At 39.9% G+C, this 15,461-nt stretch overlaps 1 protein-coding gene across 3 annotated transcripts in view; it reads right to left on the bottom strand.

Moving 5' to 3' along the window:
• Positions 1–15,461, bottom strand: part of LOC106087360 (uncharacterized) — a 114,522-nt gene that overhangs the window by 26,883 nt on the left and 72,178 nt on the right. For all 3 annotated transcript variants that reach the window (XM_059365059.1, XM_013252383.2, XM_013252384.2), the window contains 2 exons: positions 1,695–1,802; positions 1,517–1,604 (listed from right to left, as the gene is read on the bottom strand). In XM_059365059.1, coding sequence (XP_059221042.1) covers positions 1,517–1,604; positions 1,695–1,802 — 196 coding nt within the window. The remainder of the gene's footprint in view (positions 1–1,516; positions 1,605–1,694; positions 1,803–15,461) is intronic.

Raw genomic sequence — 15,461 nt, 5'->3', positions numbered from 1 at the left:
ATTATCCACATCATGGGTATCACTATACACATCGTGGATATCATTATCCACATCGGTCATATCATTATCCATATAGTGAATTTCGTTATCCACATTGTGCATATCATTATTCACATCGAGGATATCATTATGACACCGTTGATATCAATATCATTATCCACATCGTGGATATCAGTATCCACATGGTGAATATCATTATCCACATCGTGGATATCATTATTTACATCGTGGATATCAGTATCCACATGGTGAATATCATTATCCACATCGTGGATATCAGTATCCACATGGTGAATATCATTATCCACATCGTGTATATCAGTATTGACATCGTGGATGTCATTATCCACATCGTGGATATCATTATTCACATCCTGGACATCATTATCCGCATCGTGGATACCATTATCCTCATCGTAGATATCACTATCCACATCGTGGATATCATTATTCACATGGTGGATATCATTATCCACATTGTGGATATTATTATCCACATCGTGGATATTATTCCACATCGTGGATATTATTATCTTCATCGAGGATATCATTATCCACATCGTGGATATCATTATCCACATTCCCCCTTCTTTTATGGGCTTAAAACATTTAATCGTTGAAGCACTCTATATGGCAGCTGCATCTATATATGGTCCCATTTTGCAGGTTGAATGAGTTGAGTCACGTATGGAAAAAATACGAACCCATGCCATATTTCACCACAACATTTTTAAATACTGTGGCATGAATTTAATAGAGACATGCAGACGGACGGAATGGCTGGATCATATTAAATAATTGCAACGATCCAGAAGGGGTTTTTTTGGTGCTTTGCAAGCGGAATGACATTATTATGTCCCCCCTTTCCCCCTCCTTCAATGGTGGTTGTAGAAACTCTGGAACTTAATTTTGTCGAAATCTAAAGTACTTCTCCTTTATGAAAGTTGTAATAAGAAAGCTAACTTATACAACATCTGCATCACTAATAATACCACCTGTGCCACTATAGTGATGTTGGTTGAAAAAAAGAGGAAACCTCGTAAAGCAAAAACCATTACACACATACACACACACACACTCTCGCTTGAGTATTACATCGGTGTTTATGGCCACAAATGAAAATATTTTTTTGAAAAGTTTTTCATCAACGGTTGGATGTTCTCTGGTCATTATAAGAGTAATTTTGGCTCGCTTACTGGCTGACGGGCTGGTTGGCTGGCCAACTTGCTGGGTTGGCAAGGATTCAATTGAATTTCATTCCTTGGGAACCTTTTAGTTTTTGTTTCCACACTTCATTCTCGTATAACTTTTGGATTGCCAACGGCTACCACAGGATATGCCAGAATACGGGATGTAAGGATTTTTTTTTTTCATACAATTTGATGATGTGATCAATGCTATCAGTTGATGCATTGTGGGTAAAATGAATCGATTTATTGCTTGCTTCATGGTGGGCCCAAACGAAACCATTGCTGCTGGTGATGATGGCGTTTTGATAGTTTAATATTTTACTTACCTTGAATTTTAAATTTATTGTCATGTAATTGGACGAAACCTAATTTATTATCGTTCAGTAAACCGGCATCCAAGAGATCATAGTCATCCTAAACCAAGTAAAAGTGGGAAAAGAGAAAATTGAAAATAAATATTGCATTAAATCACCGCAAAGCATACCTGAACTGTCTTTTACTCACCTTAACATTGTCATAATCAGGCATTGAATCACCAAAACGTCCGCCATAGCCACCGCCACTACGCATCATCATCATGCCACCATGAGCACGTTCGTCTATCATAAAGAGCTGTAAAGAGGTTTGAAGTGGACATAAATAGAGGCCCTTCTTACATAAAGCGTCATGTGGCTAGAGGATAGAGGATGGATGCTTTGCATTAGCATTTCCTCAGCCAAGGCCATTAAAGTCTTTTGTCTTGGTAAATGGGCAAATGCTCGCACATGTCTTGAGTGAAAAATAATGAAACTTTTTGGAAGGCACAGCATACAAAAAGGAAAATTGTGTGGGAAATTCTTTAAAGATATTAAAATATGTGCTTAGGACTTGAACAGTTTCATAACGCCTTGTTTGTAATATTAACAGTGCTTTGGGTAGGATTTTAAAGAGATAGAACGTAGTCACATTTAGTTTTATTGCATTTTAAGATCAATTATAAGAATATCTCGCAATATAATCAATAATTGTAATGGTTGATTAAGAGTTAATAAAAAGGATACCATACTCGCCTATGACGCTGATCGTTCAATATCAAAATCAGCTGACTGCTGCACTATTGAGTGGCATTGACGTCTGATTTAACCTAAATCCATTTGCAAACAGGCAGTAGATGGCGCTAGTGTAAATGTTAGCGCTGTTACACGCTTGGAGTGGCATAACGCCTATAACATTGATCATCATCTGGTAGTTGTCTATAAATGACTATATGACTATCTGCTAAATAGTCATCATTTAGTCTTTTTATACCCTCCACCAAAGATGGTGGTATACTAATTTCGTCATTCTGTTTGTTACTCCTCGAAATATTCGTCTCAGACCCCATAAAATATATATATTCTTGATCGTCATGACATTTTATCGATCTAGCCATGTCCGTCCGTCTGTCCGTTTATCCGTCCGTCCGTCTGTCTGTCGAAAGCACGCTAACTCGAAGGAATAGAGCTAGCGTATTGAAATTTCGCACAAATACTTCTTATAGGAGTAGGTCGGTTGGGATTGTAAATGGGCCATATCGGTCCATGTTTTGATATAGATTCCATATAAACCGATCTTGGCCCTTGACTTCTTGAGCCAATAGAGGGCGCAATTTTAGTTCGATTTGACTGAATTTTGCACGAGGTGTTTTGTTATCACTTCCAACAACTGTGCTAAGTATGGTTCAAATCAGTCCATAACCTGATATAGCTGTCATATAAACCGATCTGGGGTCTTAACTTCTTGAGCCTCTAGAAGGCGCAATTCTTATCCGATTTGGCTGAAAATTTACATGGCGTGTTTCGTCAGAACTTCCAACAACTGTGCCAAGTATGATTTAAATCGGTCCATAAACTGATATAGCTGCCATAAAAACCGATTATGAATCTTGACTTCTTGAGCCACTAGAGGACGCAATTCTAATCCGATTTGGCTGACATTTTGCACAAGATGTTTTGTTATGATTTTCAACAACTGTGCCAAGTATGGGTGAAATCGGTGCATAATTTGATATAGCTGTCATGTAATCTGATCTGGGGTCGTGACTTCTTGAGCCTCTATAGGGCGCAATTATTATCTGATTTAGATGAAATTTGTACAACATGACCTTCAACATACGTGTCAAATATGGTCTGAATCGGTCTATTGCCTAATACAGCTCAACTATAAAACGATCTCCCTATTTTACTTTTTGAACCCCTAAAGGGCGCAATTCTTATTCGAATTGGCTGAAATTTTACATACTGACTTCTACTATGGTCTCCAACATTCATTACATTGTGGTCCGAATCAGATCATAACTTGATATAGCTCCTATAGCATAGCAATTATTTTCTTTTATCCCTAAAAAGAGATACCGCGCAAAGAACTCGACAAATGCCATCCATGGTGACCGAACTTAGCACACAGTTAGTTTTTTACTTTTAATCCAGCGACTGCAGAGCAGTCATCCAAAAGATTAGCAGCATGACCTCTTAGCGACCGAAATCTGGAATACCTTAACAAGTCAACAGAAGATAGCTATGCAATGTGAAGTAAAGGTATAAAACATATACATAAGTGTTGCGTTGGGGATTACGGGGACCTTTACGCAGCTCTTAGGTAAGGCTTACCTGTAAACTTTCATTACGATCGCTGAGGTCTGGGCAATATGCGACCAAATTAAATTTTTTTCCAAGTAGAGTTCGAATCCGACCACCAAATTTGGATTAAAATGTCAAGAAGAGCCATCAAACCCACTACAACCCCCAAGCGAACACGTTCTATGATCTGAACAATAAGTGGTAGAAAATAATTGTGTGAGGAAGAAAAGTAAAACGTCTGACATTCGAATTTAAGTAAAAATTCCAATTTAAACACCGGCCTGTTCAATATGGAATTCAAATGAGAGTTGTTAGCGAGTATGAACGAATATTGTAGATATGTGTCAGAAAGGCCGTCCAAACGCACTTTCTGAAGAGATTGTGCTATAGAACAACTATCTAAATAAAGTCCGTAATTTATCACAATGCTCTTTACCGTTTCAAGTTTTAGTGCAGTTGGGTAAATGTTCGTGTTTTAAGCATTGAAGTTTATCATCTTCTGGTTAAAGTGGGAAGTTAGCCCGATGATGATATACTGGATGAGACCATTGTGAGACATATGGGGCACTAGTATGGTGCAAAACACGCCTACGTCGGAAACACTGGAACGTGAGGAGGGTCTCATACCTTCTGTCGCCAAGGTCGATTCAAGAAATATTTTCAGGATTCGCTTCCCTGAAGGGAACGGATACAGTGTTTAAAGTGGATGAGACCTCGGTCTTCGCTGACGGCCCTAGGATGGAGTCAGGGACAAGATTGGTGGTCGATTCAGAGGCAGTCAACAGTGATATGTCAGTTAGACTGCCGGACGAGTGTGAGGCCTTTTAGGCAGATGTCTATGCCAAGGTAATGGAACAGACCTGAAAGAAGTTCCGGAGGATTTACTCACCACCTTCGAAACTCAAGATATATGTGGACAGTATGGCTATCCTCAAGGCCTTATATTTGAGGACGGTAAGGTCGAAGTGCGTGGTGGGGTGTTTTAGGGCATGCATTTATTCTTCACTCATAACATTGTCGGCCAATATGGAAAACGAAGTACGCCGGAATGGCTGCTCCCCAGCAAGCGAACCTTTCGCCGGTCTTGCATACATGCCTTTGTCGAACTACTGAACATAGCAGAGGAAATGGCCAGTGCAGAGGTGAGTTCAATGTAAGTGGCGGGGTGTTTTAGGTCCTGAACGGACTCTTCACTCATAACATTGTGTTAGGCTGGTTTCCCGCCAAAGTGGGGAAACGAATGGAAGGACGAGTATAGCGGAAAGGCTGCTCTCCGGCAAGCGGACATTTGGTCGGTCTTGCATACATGTATTTGTTGAACTACTGAACATACCAGAGGAAATGGCCAATGCAGAGGCTGTGGCGAGGTGGGCATCTGCGAGTGGATGTCGAATTGCTACAACACTCTGGCCTACTGTCGAACGAAAGAGAACGAGAGAATTTCTGGTTCTTAATAAGGGGTCACTGAATACGTTCACAGGGATCATAACCGGGCACTGCGCGATATACCATACGGCTTGACAACGACTACTGTGATGGATGATGGGGAGTAGACGATACAAAACCGGCTCAGTTCATGCCTGCGTCTTCAATGACACTGGATTTCCATCCAAGTGAGACCATTTTTATCTTACATCGGCTAACTTACAAATGTGTCTATGGACAATCTCCTGAGGTACGTAAATAAAACGGGTTTGTTTCGACTTGGGACACGTTAAAATCCCAAACACGCTTGGCACTCGGCGAGTGAATCTTTGAGTGAGTGGGGGGGAGCATATACATGGTGTCGTGATGCAAAGGAGCTTTTTTCCTATTCTTTTATTATATATCTTTTATTTTGCATCTCTGCTGCTTCATTATCATATTTATACCCTACACCACTACTGTGGCACAGGGTATTATAACTTAACGAATTTGTTTATAACAGGAGGACCCATTGGTAAGTGTACCGATCGGCTCAGAATCATTTTCCGATTCGATCTGCCTGTCCATGTTAGTTTGTGTACAAAGTACAGTTCGCAATTTTCATCCACTCATCTTCAAATTTGAAACGGACATCTTTTTCGACCATATCGGCCATATTATAACTGTGTAAGCTACTAACAAGTAAAAAGGCGATAAGTTCGGCCGGGCCGAACTTTGGATACCCACCACCTCGGGAATATATGTAAACCACCTTTCATCAAAATTCGGTGGAAATTTCATACCTTATGTCCCATATCAGTTATATCAAAATATGTTCCGATTTGGACCAAATACTAAAAGTACACTAGCTATATCTAAAAATAAACCGATCTGAACCATATACGACACGGATGTCGAAAAGTCTAACATAAGTCACTGTGTCAAATTTCAGTGAAATCGGATTATAAATGTGCCTTTTATGGGGCCAAGACCTTAAATCGCGATATCGGTCTATATGGCAGCTATATTCAAATCTCGACCGATCTGGGCAAAATTGAAGAAGGACTTCGTAGAGCCTAACCAAACTCACTGTCTCAAATTTTAGCGACATCGGACAATAAATGCGTCTTTTATGGCCCCAAAACCTAAAACGTAGATATCGGTCAATATGGCAGCTATATCCAAATCTGAACGGATCTGTGCGATATTGCAGAAGTATGTCAAGGGGTTTAACTTAAATCACTGTCCCAAATTTTGGCGACATCGGATAATATATAAGCATTTTATGGGCCCAAAACCATAAATCAAGAAATCGGTCTATATGTCAGCTATATCCAAATCTGAACCGATCTGGGCCAAATTGAAGAAAGATGTCGAAAGGCATAACACAACTCACTGTCCCAAATTTCAGCAAGATCGGATAATAAATGTGGCTTTTATGGGACTTAGACCCTAAATCGGATGATCGGTCTATATGGCAGCTATATCCAAATCTGGACCGATCTGAGCCAAATTGACGGAGGATGTCGAAGGGCCTAACACAACTCACTGTCCCAAATTTCAGCTAAATCGGATAATAAATGTGGCTTTTATGGGACTTAGACCCTAAATCGGATGATCGGTCTATATGGCAGCTATATCCAAATCTGGACCGATCTGAGCCAAATTGACGGAGGATGTCGAAGGGCCTAACACAACTCACTGTCCCAAATTTCAGCAAAATCGGATAATAAATGTGGCTTTTATGGGCCTAAGACCCTACATCGGCCGATCGGTCTATATCAAGATATAGTCCGATATAGCCCATCTTCGAACTTAAGTTTCAGCTCAATATCTCTATTTTTAAAGGCTGTAGCGTGATTTCAACAGACAGGCGGACAGACGGACGGACATGTCTAGATCGTCTTAGATTTTTACGCTGATCAGGAATATATATACTTTATAGGGTCGGAAATGGATATTTCGATGTGTTGCAAACGGAATGACAAAATGAATATACCCCCATCCTTCGGTGGTGGGTATAAAAAGATGCACTTAACGAAATTTGTTATTCAAAAACCAAAAGTTTTTGCAGTTTTTGTCTGCTGAAAATAGGAAAGCAGGCATTATTGCTGATTCAAACATAGGACTGCTGTTTTAGCATTAACCATTGCGTCGGTCATGTGTTTTGATGGATTTAGACCAGTGGTGGGCAAATACGCACATACTCTTACCACATTGCTGTGTACGTGCATAAGAACATATAGCGCATGGTCTTGGAAATAGGGTGCAATTGTGTTAGTGTGCCCACTACTGCTTCAGACAGTTTTTTCCAAGGAAGTTGAGCTAAGGCCATGAGAAAATATTTTGGAAGAGAAATTTTTATTTGTGGAATATCACTGAAAACGAATTACCTAATCAACAGATTCCTCATACATATGACATTGCATCCATTGGTTGGTGGCTAAAGTCGCTCGACAATTTGCTCTGTTAATGTAGTCATAACTATCTAAGCTACTAAGCTAAATCTAAGTCCAAACTGTATTTTCATATGAAAAATTAATATGGAATGTAAATTGCCCCTATTCCTTTATGGAATGTTCAATGGCAAATTTCCATTTGCAAACATCCACTGAGATATTTCAGGGGCCACTGGCCAGCATCTCTTGTCAAGAAACTTCCTTAAATCTACCTTTGTCAACATTTATTGTTTTATTGGCCTATGTTGCATTGCTGCTGATACATACATATCTGCGTTTGTGTTCTGGTAAATATCTCATTCATATAAATTCCTTAAATCTGCCTGTGCCAACATTTCTTCCATTTATGTGCTACCTACCACATCATCATTTATTCCTTGCTGTTTCTTGACAAAATGTACAACAATAAAATCGCATTAAAATTAACTACTAACAGTCAGCAGGCGGTGTTTCCTACTATCAGCAGGCTTTTTGTCTCCCCTACTATGGAACAAAGACATTAACGTTGTTTCCAAGATCGACGTGGATTGTGTTTTCAACCTGGTGCCGTGACACATAAGGCGACACGAGTTTAAGGCAGAGTTCCGCCCCTGACCAAGGAGGTGGACTCGTCCAAATTTTGGGTTGCCCAAAAAGTAATTGCGGATTTTTCACATAGTCGGCGTTGACAAATTTTTTCACAGCTTGTGACTCTGTAATTGCATTCTTTCTTCTGTCAGTTATCAGCTGTCACTTTTAGCTTGCTTTAGAAAAAAAGTATATTTGATTAAAGTTAATTCTAAGTTTTATTAAAAATGCATTAACTTTCTTTAAAAAAATCCGCAATTACTTTTTGGGCAACCCAATATATAGGCCAAATTCGTACTCATGTGCAGGTTACTTTATATGGGGGCGTTGGTATATCTATTATATTCACCCTTGTGCCTCGCAGGTTTGGGTCATTTTTTTGAGTACTGAAAGCACAAAATAACTGATGGTCTAAGTTGATGGTCTAAACCACGGGTTATGCACTGGCAGTTATCAGACACATAATGCTTTATGGTGTTGTGGTCTGGTGTACGGCGCTCCAAAAATACAACTACTGTTTAGTAGTCAGTCGAAAGAAAAGGATATCTTGTTTGTGCATCACAGATACACTTAGGACGACACAGTCTAAAACACTGTATTTTATCTATCGGGATATTGTCACTAGACAAATTTCTGCAAGCACTGCTGTGAGACTAAGGGAGCATTCTAATTTATCCGACTGGAACTACAATATCCACGGCGAGCGGTCCTATCGAACTAGGATCGCTACCTCCACATACAAATGGGGGCTACAACGACTAGAACTATTGCTGACAGTTAGAAATTCCACTGCTCTGGCTGCCAGGCTATTTGACGCTGAATGTCTAGGTTCAAATTCCCCTCCTAGTGCTGGCGACATTTGTAACGGAATTACCTGAGGTAATCAGCCGTGTAACCTTCTTCCCTAAGTGGTGTCGCTCTGCGGCAAGCCGTTCGGACTCGGCAATGAAAAGGAGATCCTTTATCATTGACCTTAACTTTGTATCGGAAAGCTTTCATTAATATGGGCGAAGTGTCCCCGCTGTTCTTTAACAGAGTGTTCATGGGCAAATTTGCATTTGGTGGGTTCCGGGCCAAAGAGATATCCCATAGAATTGTAGAGTAGACAAGCTTGCGAGATTCGGCGCAAACTTACACTTTAATTGAAACTGGAATCTGTTGGTATGGCTCAAGCGACATGTAAGTTAGGTTAGGTTAAAAAGAGGGTGAGGATATTAATCCGAGCCATGCCACTATGTATATACACCCAAACCAGTAACTGGCTTATTGTGATCAGTTGGGTCACAATACCGGTGTCTGATAGACGCGAAAGCCGCTTAACTCGGATTGCGTCAACCCGAACGGCTTCAGGTTAACCAAGTTTATTGACAGCACTCCTCTGGCCTTCACGGCCAAATCGTCTGCATCTTCATTCCACAAAAAATGTCTTCAGGATGATGCCCGAAGACCAACGAATAACAGACGGTCAGAAAATGCAGGTAGCAAAACCTCCAAAATTATGTGGCCTAATCCAGACTTGAAGATGACAACCGCTTTGCCTTCGTTAGCTAGAATAGAGGTCTCAGTCATTGTGTTCGTCATTACAGGTCACGGTCTGATCGGAAAACATGCTGATATAAGAAGGATTGCAAGTGACAACTTCTGCCGAAGATGCGAGATCGTCGAGGAAGATGAGACTTGAGAACTTCTGCTGCGCACAGGCAAGCAGAAGGAGTTTCACTTTACATTCTCACTGCTTTCAGGACTTTTTCGGAATTACCAGATGTGAACATTTGCTATTTGGATGGTAGGAACTAGAGATATATTCCTTCTCCTGTTCCTCTGGTATCACAATAGACGCCGCCACTTAAACCAAACCCTAACCTCTTGCCGAAATATTATCTGATAAAAGTCTGTCTGTAGCGTATATCAATAAAAGAACAGCTAAGACTAACACACTTCGTAGTATTTAAAGGGTGATTTTTTAGCTATTATATTTTTGGCAACACTGGTGTAAACAGCTCACGCACGTTTCGTGTTTTGTTTCACTGTCACTTTCGTCTTACAATCGTCTTAAAAACGAACAATGCTTGCAAATTATTGAAATTTATTATGAAAATGCGTGCTCTGTTAAGAAATTTCATGACGCGCTTCGTTGTGTTCAGTGACGACGCTAATTTTTGGCTCAATAGGTACATAAATAAGCAGAATTTACGATTTTCCAGTGTAGATCAGCCAGAAGCATTGCAAGACCTACCAATGCATCCAGAATAAGTCACAGTTTGGTACGGTTTATGGGATGGTGGCATCATTGGACCGTACTTCTTCGAAGATAATACTAATCGTAACGCAACTGTGAATGGTGAGCGCTACCGTGAGATGACATCCAACTTTTTTTTGCCTAAAATGCAAGAGTTTGACTTGCATGGCATGTGGTTTCAACAAGACCGTATCACTTGCAACACAGCACGCGTAAAAATGGACTTATTGAGTTCAGTGAACAGGTTCGCGACCGTTCAATTGGCCGCCTATATAATGCGATTTAACGTCTTTAGACTATTTTTTGTGGGGTTATGTTAAAGCTCATGTCTATATAGACAAGCCCGCTTCAATTGACGCATTGGAAGACAACATTGAAGCATTTATTCATGAAATACCGGTCGAAATGTTGGAAAGAGTATGCTAAAATTGGACTAAGCGGATGGACCACTTGAGGCGCAGTTACGGTCAATATTTGCGTGAAATAATCTTCTAACATTAAATTATATGGACCGTACTATCGATTCAAATGAAGATATTATGCATTTTTCTGAATTCTGTGTTTCTTTTTTGAAAAACTGTTCTGTAGCTCCTTAAAAATCAACCTTTTTTTACAACTGTTAAATAGGTACAATATGTCTCATCAGTGAACACTGAACCCACATGATATTGTATTTCAGGACTGCCGAAGAGCGAGACACTGAAGATAGAGTACAACGAACAAGTTTCTGTTGAGTTGATAATCTTGAAAGACAACCACCATTCAGTACTTGGGAGTATTTTTATCTCAAATTCATAGCCGCTACAGTGAGTTATGAGAAATTACTCGCTATACATGAAAGCGTTTCGATTTCGTTTTTCAAAATAAGAACTGATCACACAAATCGCTTGAAAACTGTTTGTTTTCTCATATAAAAACAAGTAAAAAGGTGTTGGATACCCACCACCTCGGGTATATATGCAAACCACCTTTCGTCAAAATCCGGTTTGGACCAACTACTAATAAGTACAAATCATTGTTCAATTGTGTATAACAAAATATTGGTCCTTTTGGTAGCTATATCTAAAAGAAAACCGATCTGAACCATATACGACGTCGAAAAGCCTTACATAAGTCACTGTGGCATTTATCAGACCTATAATGATTTATGGTGTTGTGGTCTGGTGTACGGCGCTCCAAAAATACCACTACTGTTTAGTACTCAGTCGAAAGTATAGGATGTCTTGTTGGTGTATCACAGCCACACTTAGGACGGCACAATCTTAAACACTCTATTTAATCTATCGGAACATTGCGCTAGGCAATGTGAGACTAAGAGAGCATTCTAATATATCCGACTGGAACTACAATACAATATCCGTGGCGAGCGGTCTTATCGGACTAGGATCGCTAACTCCACATACAAATGTAACTACAACGACCAGAACTATGGCTGACAGTTAGAAATTCCACTGCTCTGAGTGTTCATGGGCAAATTTGCATTTGGTGAGTTCCGGGCCAAAGAGATTTCCAAGAGAATTATAGAGTAGACGAGTTTGCGAGATTCGGCGCAAACTTACACTTTGCAGTGAAACTGGAATCTGTTGGTATGTGTTGAAGCCAGTTCAACAAAACTATCCTTATCCTAACATGAAGTACATACATATATAATAGAATTACATACATTACTTATTTACATTGAAATGAATCTTTGAAATAGTTTTAAGTATCTTTATCTTCATTATTTCCCGCGTATTTGCTTATATTGGTCAACTTGGCAACCCTTTTATCTATTCTATATGCAAAAGTGCCAAAAGCTTTCACTCAAACGGATAAAGAGCGGCCATGTTGACAAAATTTCCAATTCGCCTTTTCCTAAATCTAAGCTCTTTTAACTTTCTTGCACCGCCATTAAATCACTTATGCAGCATCATCTCAAGAAGGCGGTAAGGGCTTGCTGAAATGTAATAAACTGTAACTGTGAAATCTGATATGTTGCCTTCTATTTCAACTGTTCTCTTTTTCATATCTTACAATTTGGGAGCTTCAATAAAATCTACAGTCCACTTACAGCTACTTGCTAACCAAATTGTACAGTATGCCTCTAGCGACATGTAAGTTAGGTTAGGTTAAAAAGAGGGTGAGGACATTAATCCGACCCATGCTACTATGGACATACACCTAAGCCAGTAACTAGCTTGTTGTGCCCTCTAAATACTAAAAAGTAAACTCGAAAAAGCAAATCAAATTTAGAAATTCTGTGCTATCAACAAAATATCTTATTCCTTTCCATACCACACCCATTAGTCGGTTCATCACTGGTGTTGTGCTCCAACTAAGTACCGGTGTCTGTTAGGCGCGAAAGCCGTTTAACTCAAACTGCGTCAATCAGAAAACCTTCAGGTTATCCAAGTTTGTTGAAGGCAATCCTCTGGGCTTTACTCCCAAATCGTCTGCTCATTCATTCCAAATAAGTTATGTCTTCAGGGTGATGCCCGAAGTTGGGGAGGTTGCAAACACTCCGAAGTAATGTGGCCTAATCAAGACTTAAAGATGTCAACAGCTTTGCCTTCGTTGGCTAGAACCGGGGTCTCAGTCATTGTGTTCGCAATTATAGGCCGCGGTCTGATCGAAAAACGTGCTGATATAATGAAGATTGCAAGTGACGTCTTCTGCCGAAGAGGAAGATGAGACTAATGAACATCTGCTGTGTGTATGTCCCGCACTGGCAAGCAGAATAAGTTCCACTTTAATTTCTCATTTCTTTTAGGGCTTGTTTGAATTACCGAATGTGAACATTTGCAATCTGGAGGTAGGAACTAGAAGGAATCTTCCTTCTCCTATTCCAAGTTCTTGTCGAAATATTATCTGTAAAAAGTGTGAGCTAGATAGCTACATTTGACTATAGCGTGATGTCAATAAATGAACATCCGTCGACACACACTTCGTAGTATGTATTTACAACTGTTAAAAGGTAGAGAGATGAATTTCAATATATCCCATAAGGTAAGACAAAACTAGCTCTCTATTTGTTGTAAATAAAAATTTGCTCATGGGTATGATATAAAGAACAGCGGCGAGACTTCTCCTACATATATCAAATTTTATTCGGTGGTGTCCGATTCAAGTTTTAGCTCAATCTTAAGAAAACGAATGCTGCTCGCCCGCAACGCAGCACAATTTTGAAAAGATGACAAGGCTGACATTACGCATATATGTTGGCAGCTTTTACACACTTTAATTTTTTATTTAGAAGCGACAATTCTCAGTTCCTAGTTATACCCACCACCGAAGGATGGGGGTATATTCATTTTGTCATTCCGTTTGCAACACATCGAAATATCTATTTCCGACCCTATAAAGTATATATATTCTTGATCAGCGTAAAAATCTAAGACGATCTAGACATGTCCGTCCGTCTGTCTGTTGAAATCACGCTACAGTCTTTAAAAATAGAGACATTGAGCTGAAATTTTGCACAGGTTCTTTTCTTGTCCATAAGTAGGTTAAGTTCGAAGATGGGCTATATCGGACTATATCTTGATATAGCCCCCATATAGACCGATCCGCCGATTTAGGATCTTAGGCCAATAAAAGCCACATTTATTATCCGATTTTGCTGAAGTTTGGGACAGTGAGTTGTGTTAGGCCCTTCGACATCCTTCGTCAATTTGGCTCAGATCGGTTCAGATTTGGATATAGCTGTCATATAGACCGATCCTCCGATTTAGGGTCTTAGGCCCATAAAAGCCACATTTATTATCCGATTTCACCGAAATTTGATACAATGAGTTATGTTAGGCTCTTCGAGGTCCTTCTTCAATTTGACTCTGATCGGTTCAGATTTGGATATAGCTGCCATATAGACCGATCTCACGATGTAAGGTTTTGGGCCCATAAAAGGAGCATTTATTGCCCGATGTTGCCGAAATTTGGGACAGTGAGTTAAGTTATGCCCCTTGACATACTTCTGCAATATATTGTAATACAGATCGGTCCAGATTTGGATATAGCTGCTATATAGACCGATCTCTCGGTTTTAGGTTTTGGGGCCATAAAAGGCGCATATATTGTCCAATTTCGCTGATATTTGGGACAGTGAGTTGTGTTAGACTCTTCGACATTTTTCTGCAACTTGGCCCAAATCGGTCCAGAGTTGGATAAAGCTGCCATGGATAAAGTAGATATCGGTCTCGATTTAAAGTCTTGGCCCCATAAAAGGCGCATTTATAATCCGATTTCACTGAAATTTGACATAGTGACTTATGTTAGGCTTTTCGACATCTGTGTCGTATATGGTTCAGATCGGTTTATTTTTAGATATATCTACTAAAAAGACCTATATTTTGTTACACACAATTGAACAATAACTTGTACTTATTAGTATTTGGTCCAAATCGGAACATATTTCGATATAGATGCTATGGGGCATAAGGTATGCATTTTTCCCCGGATTTTGACGAAGGATGGTTTACATATATCCCGAGATGGTGGGTATCCAAAGTTCGGCCGAACTTAACGCCTTTTAACTTGTTAATTTCGAATTCATACTCTATTCTCGAATTTCTTTCATTTGGTTCCAATTTGCACCGATTTTGATTTTGAGCTGTACTTTGGATCTTAGGTCAACCCCCTAGCTTAGGTTGGGATAGCTGAAGACAACGTTGATTGCGAAAACTCCCAGTCTGTAGGATATAGGGAAAATGGAGAAAAAAATTCTTTTTCCTTGCCTCTTTCGTCCAAAAACTGAAAACTGTCGAATATAAAATTGGTTGTGGTAATTCTGACTTAGTTAGGGGATAAGCACGAGGGAGTTGCTGGCCCTTGATAAGAGGTCGATTACAGGAGTCAAAACCGCAAAATGTGCGATAGGCCATGTTTGTCGCGCAACAACTACGATAGATGATATCTTGATGAGGATGAGACGTTCGAACATCTGCTCATGCCCGGGTCTACAGATCCTAGGTTTCCAGCCTAGGTAGGCGGTTCTGTTCCGATTTCGGCGATGTGTCTCTGACGACGGGTT

The sequence above is a fragment of the Stomoxys calcitrans genome, chromosome 3 (genome assembly GCF_963082655.1).
Source record: "Stomoxys calcitrans chromosome 3, idStoCalc2.1, whole genome shotgun sequence".
Taxonomy (NCBI): domain Eukaryota; kingdom Metazoa; phylum Arthropoda; class Insecta; order Diptera; family Muscidae; genus Stomoxys; species Stomoxys calcitrans.
The sequence above is the reverse complement of the archived record's forward strand: the minus strand, read 5'-3'. Positions and strand labels throughout refer to the sequence as shown.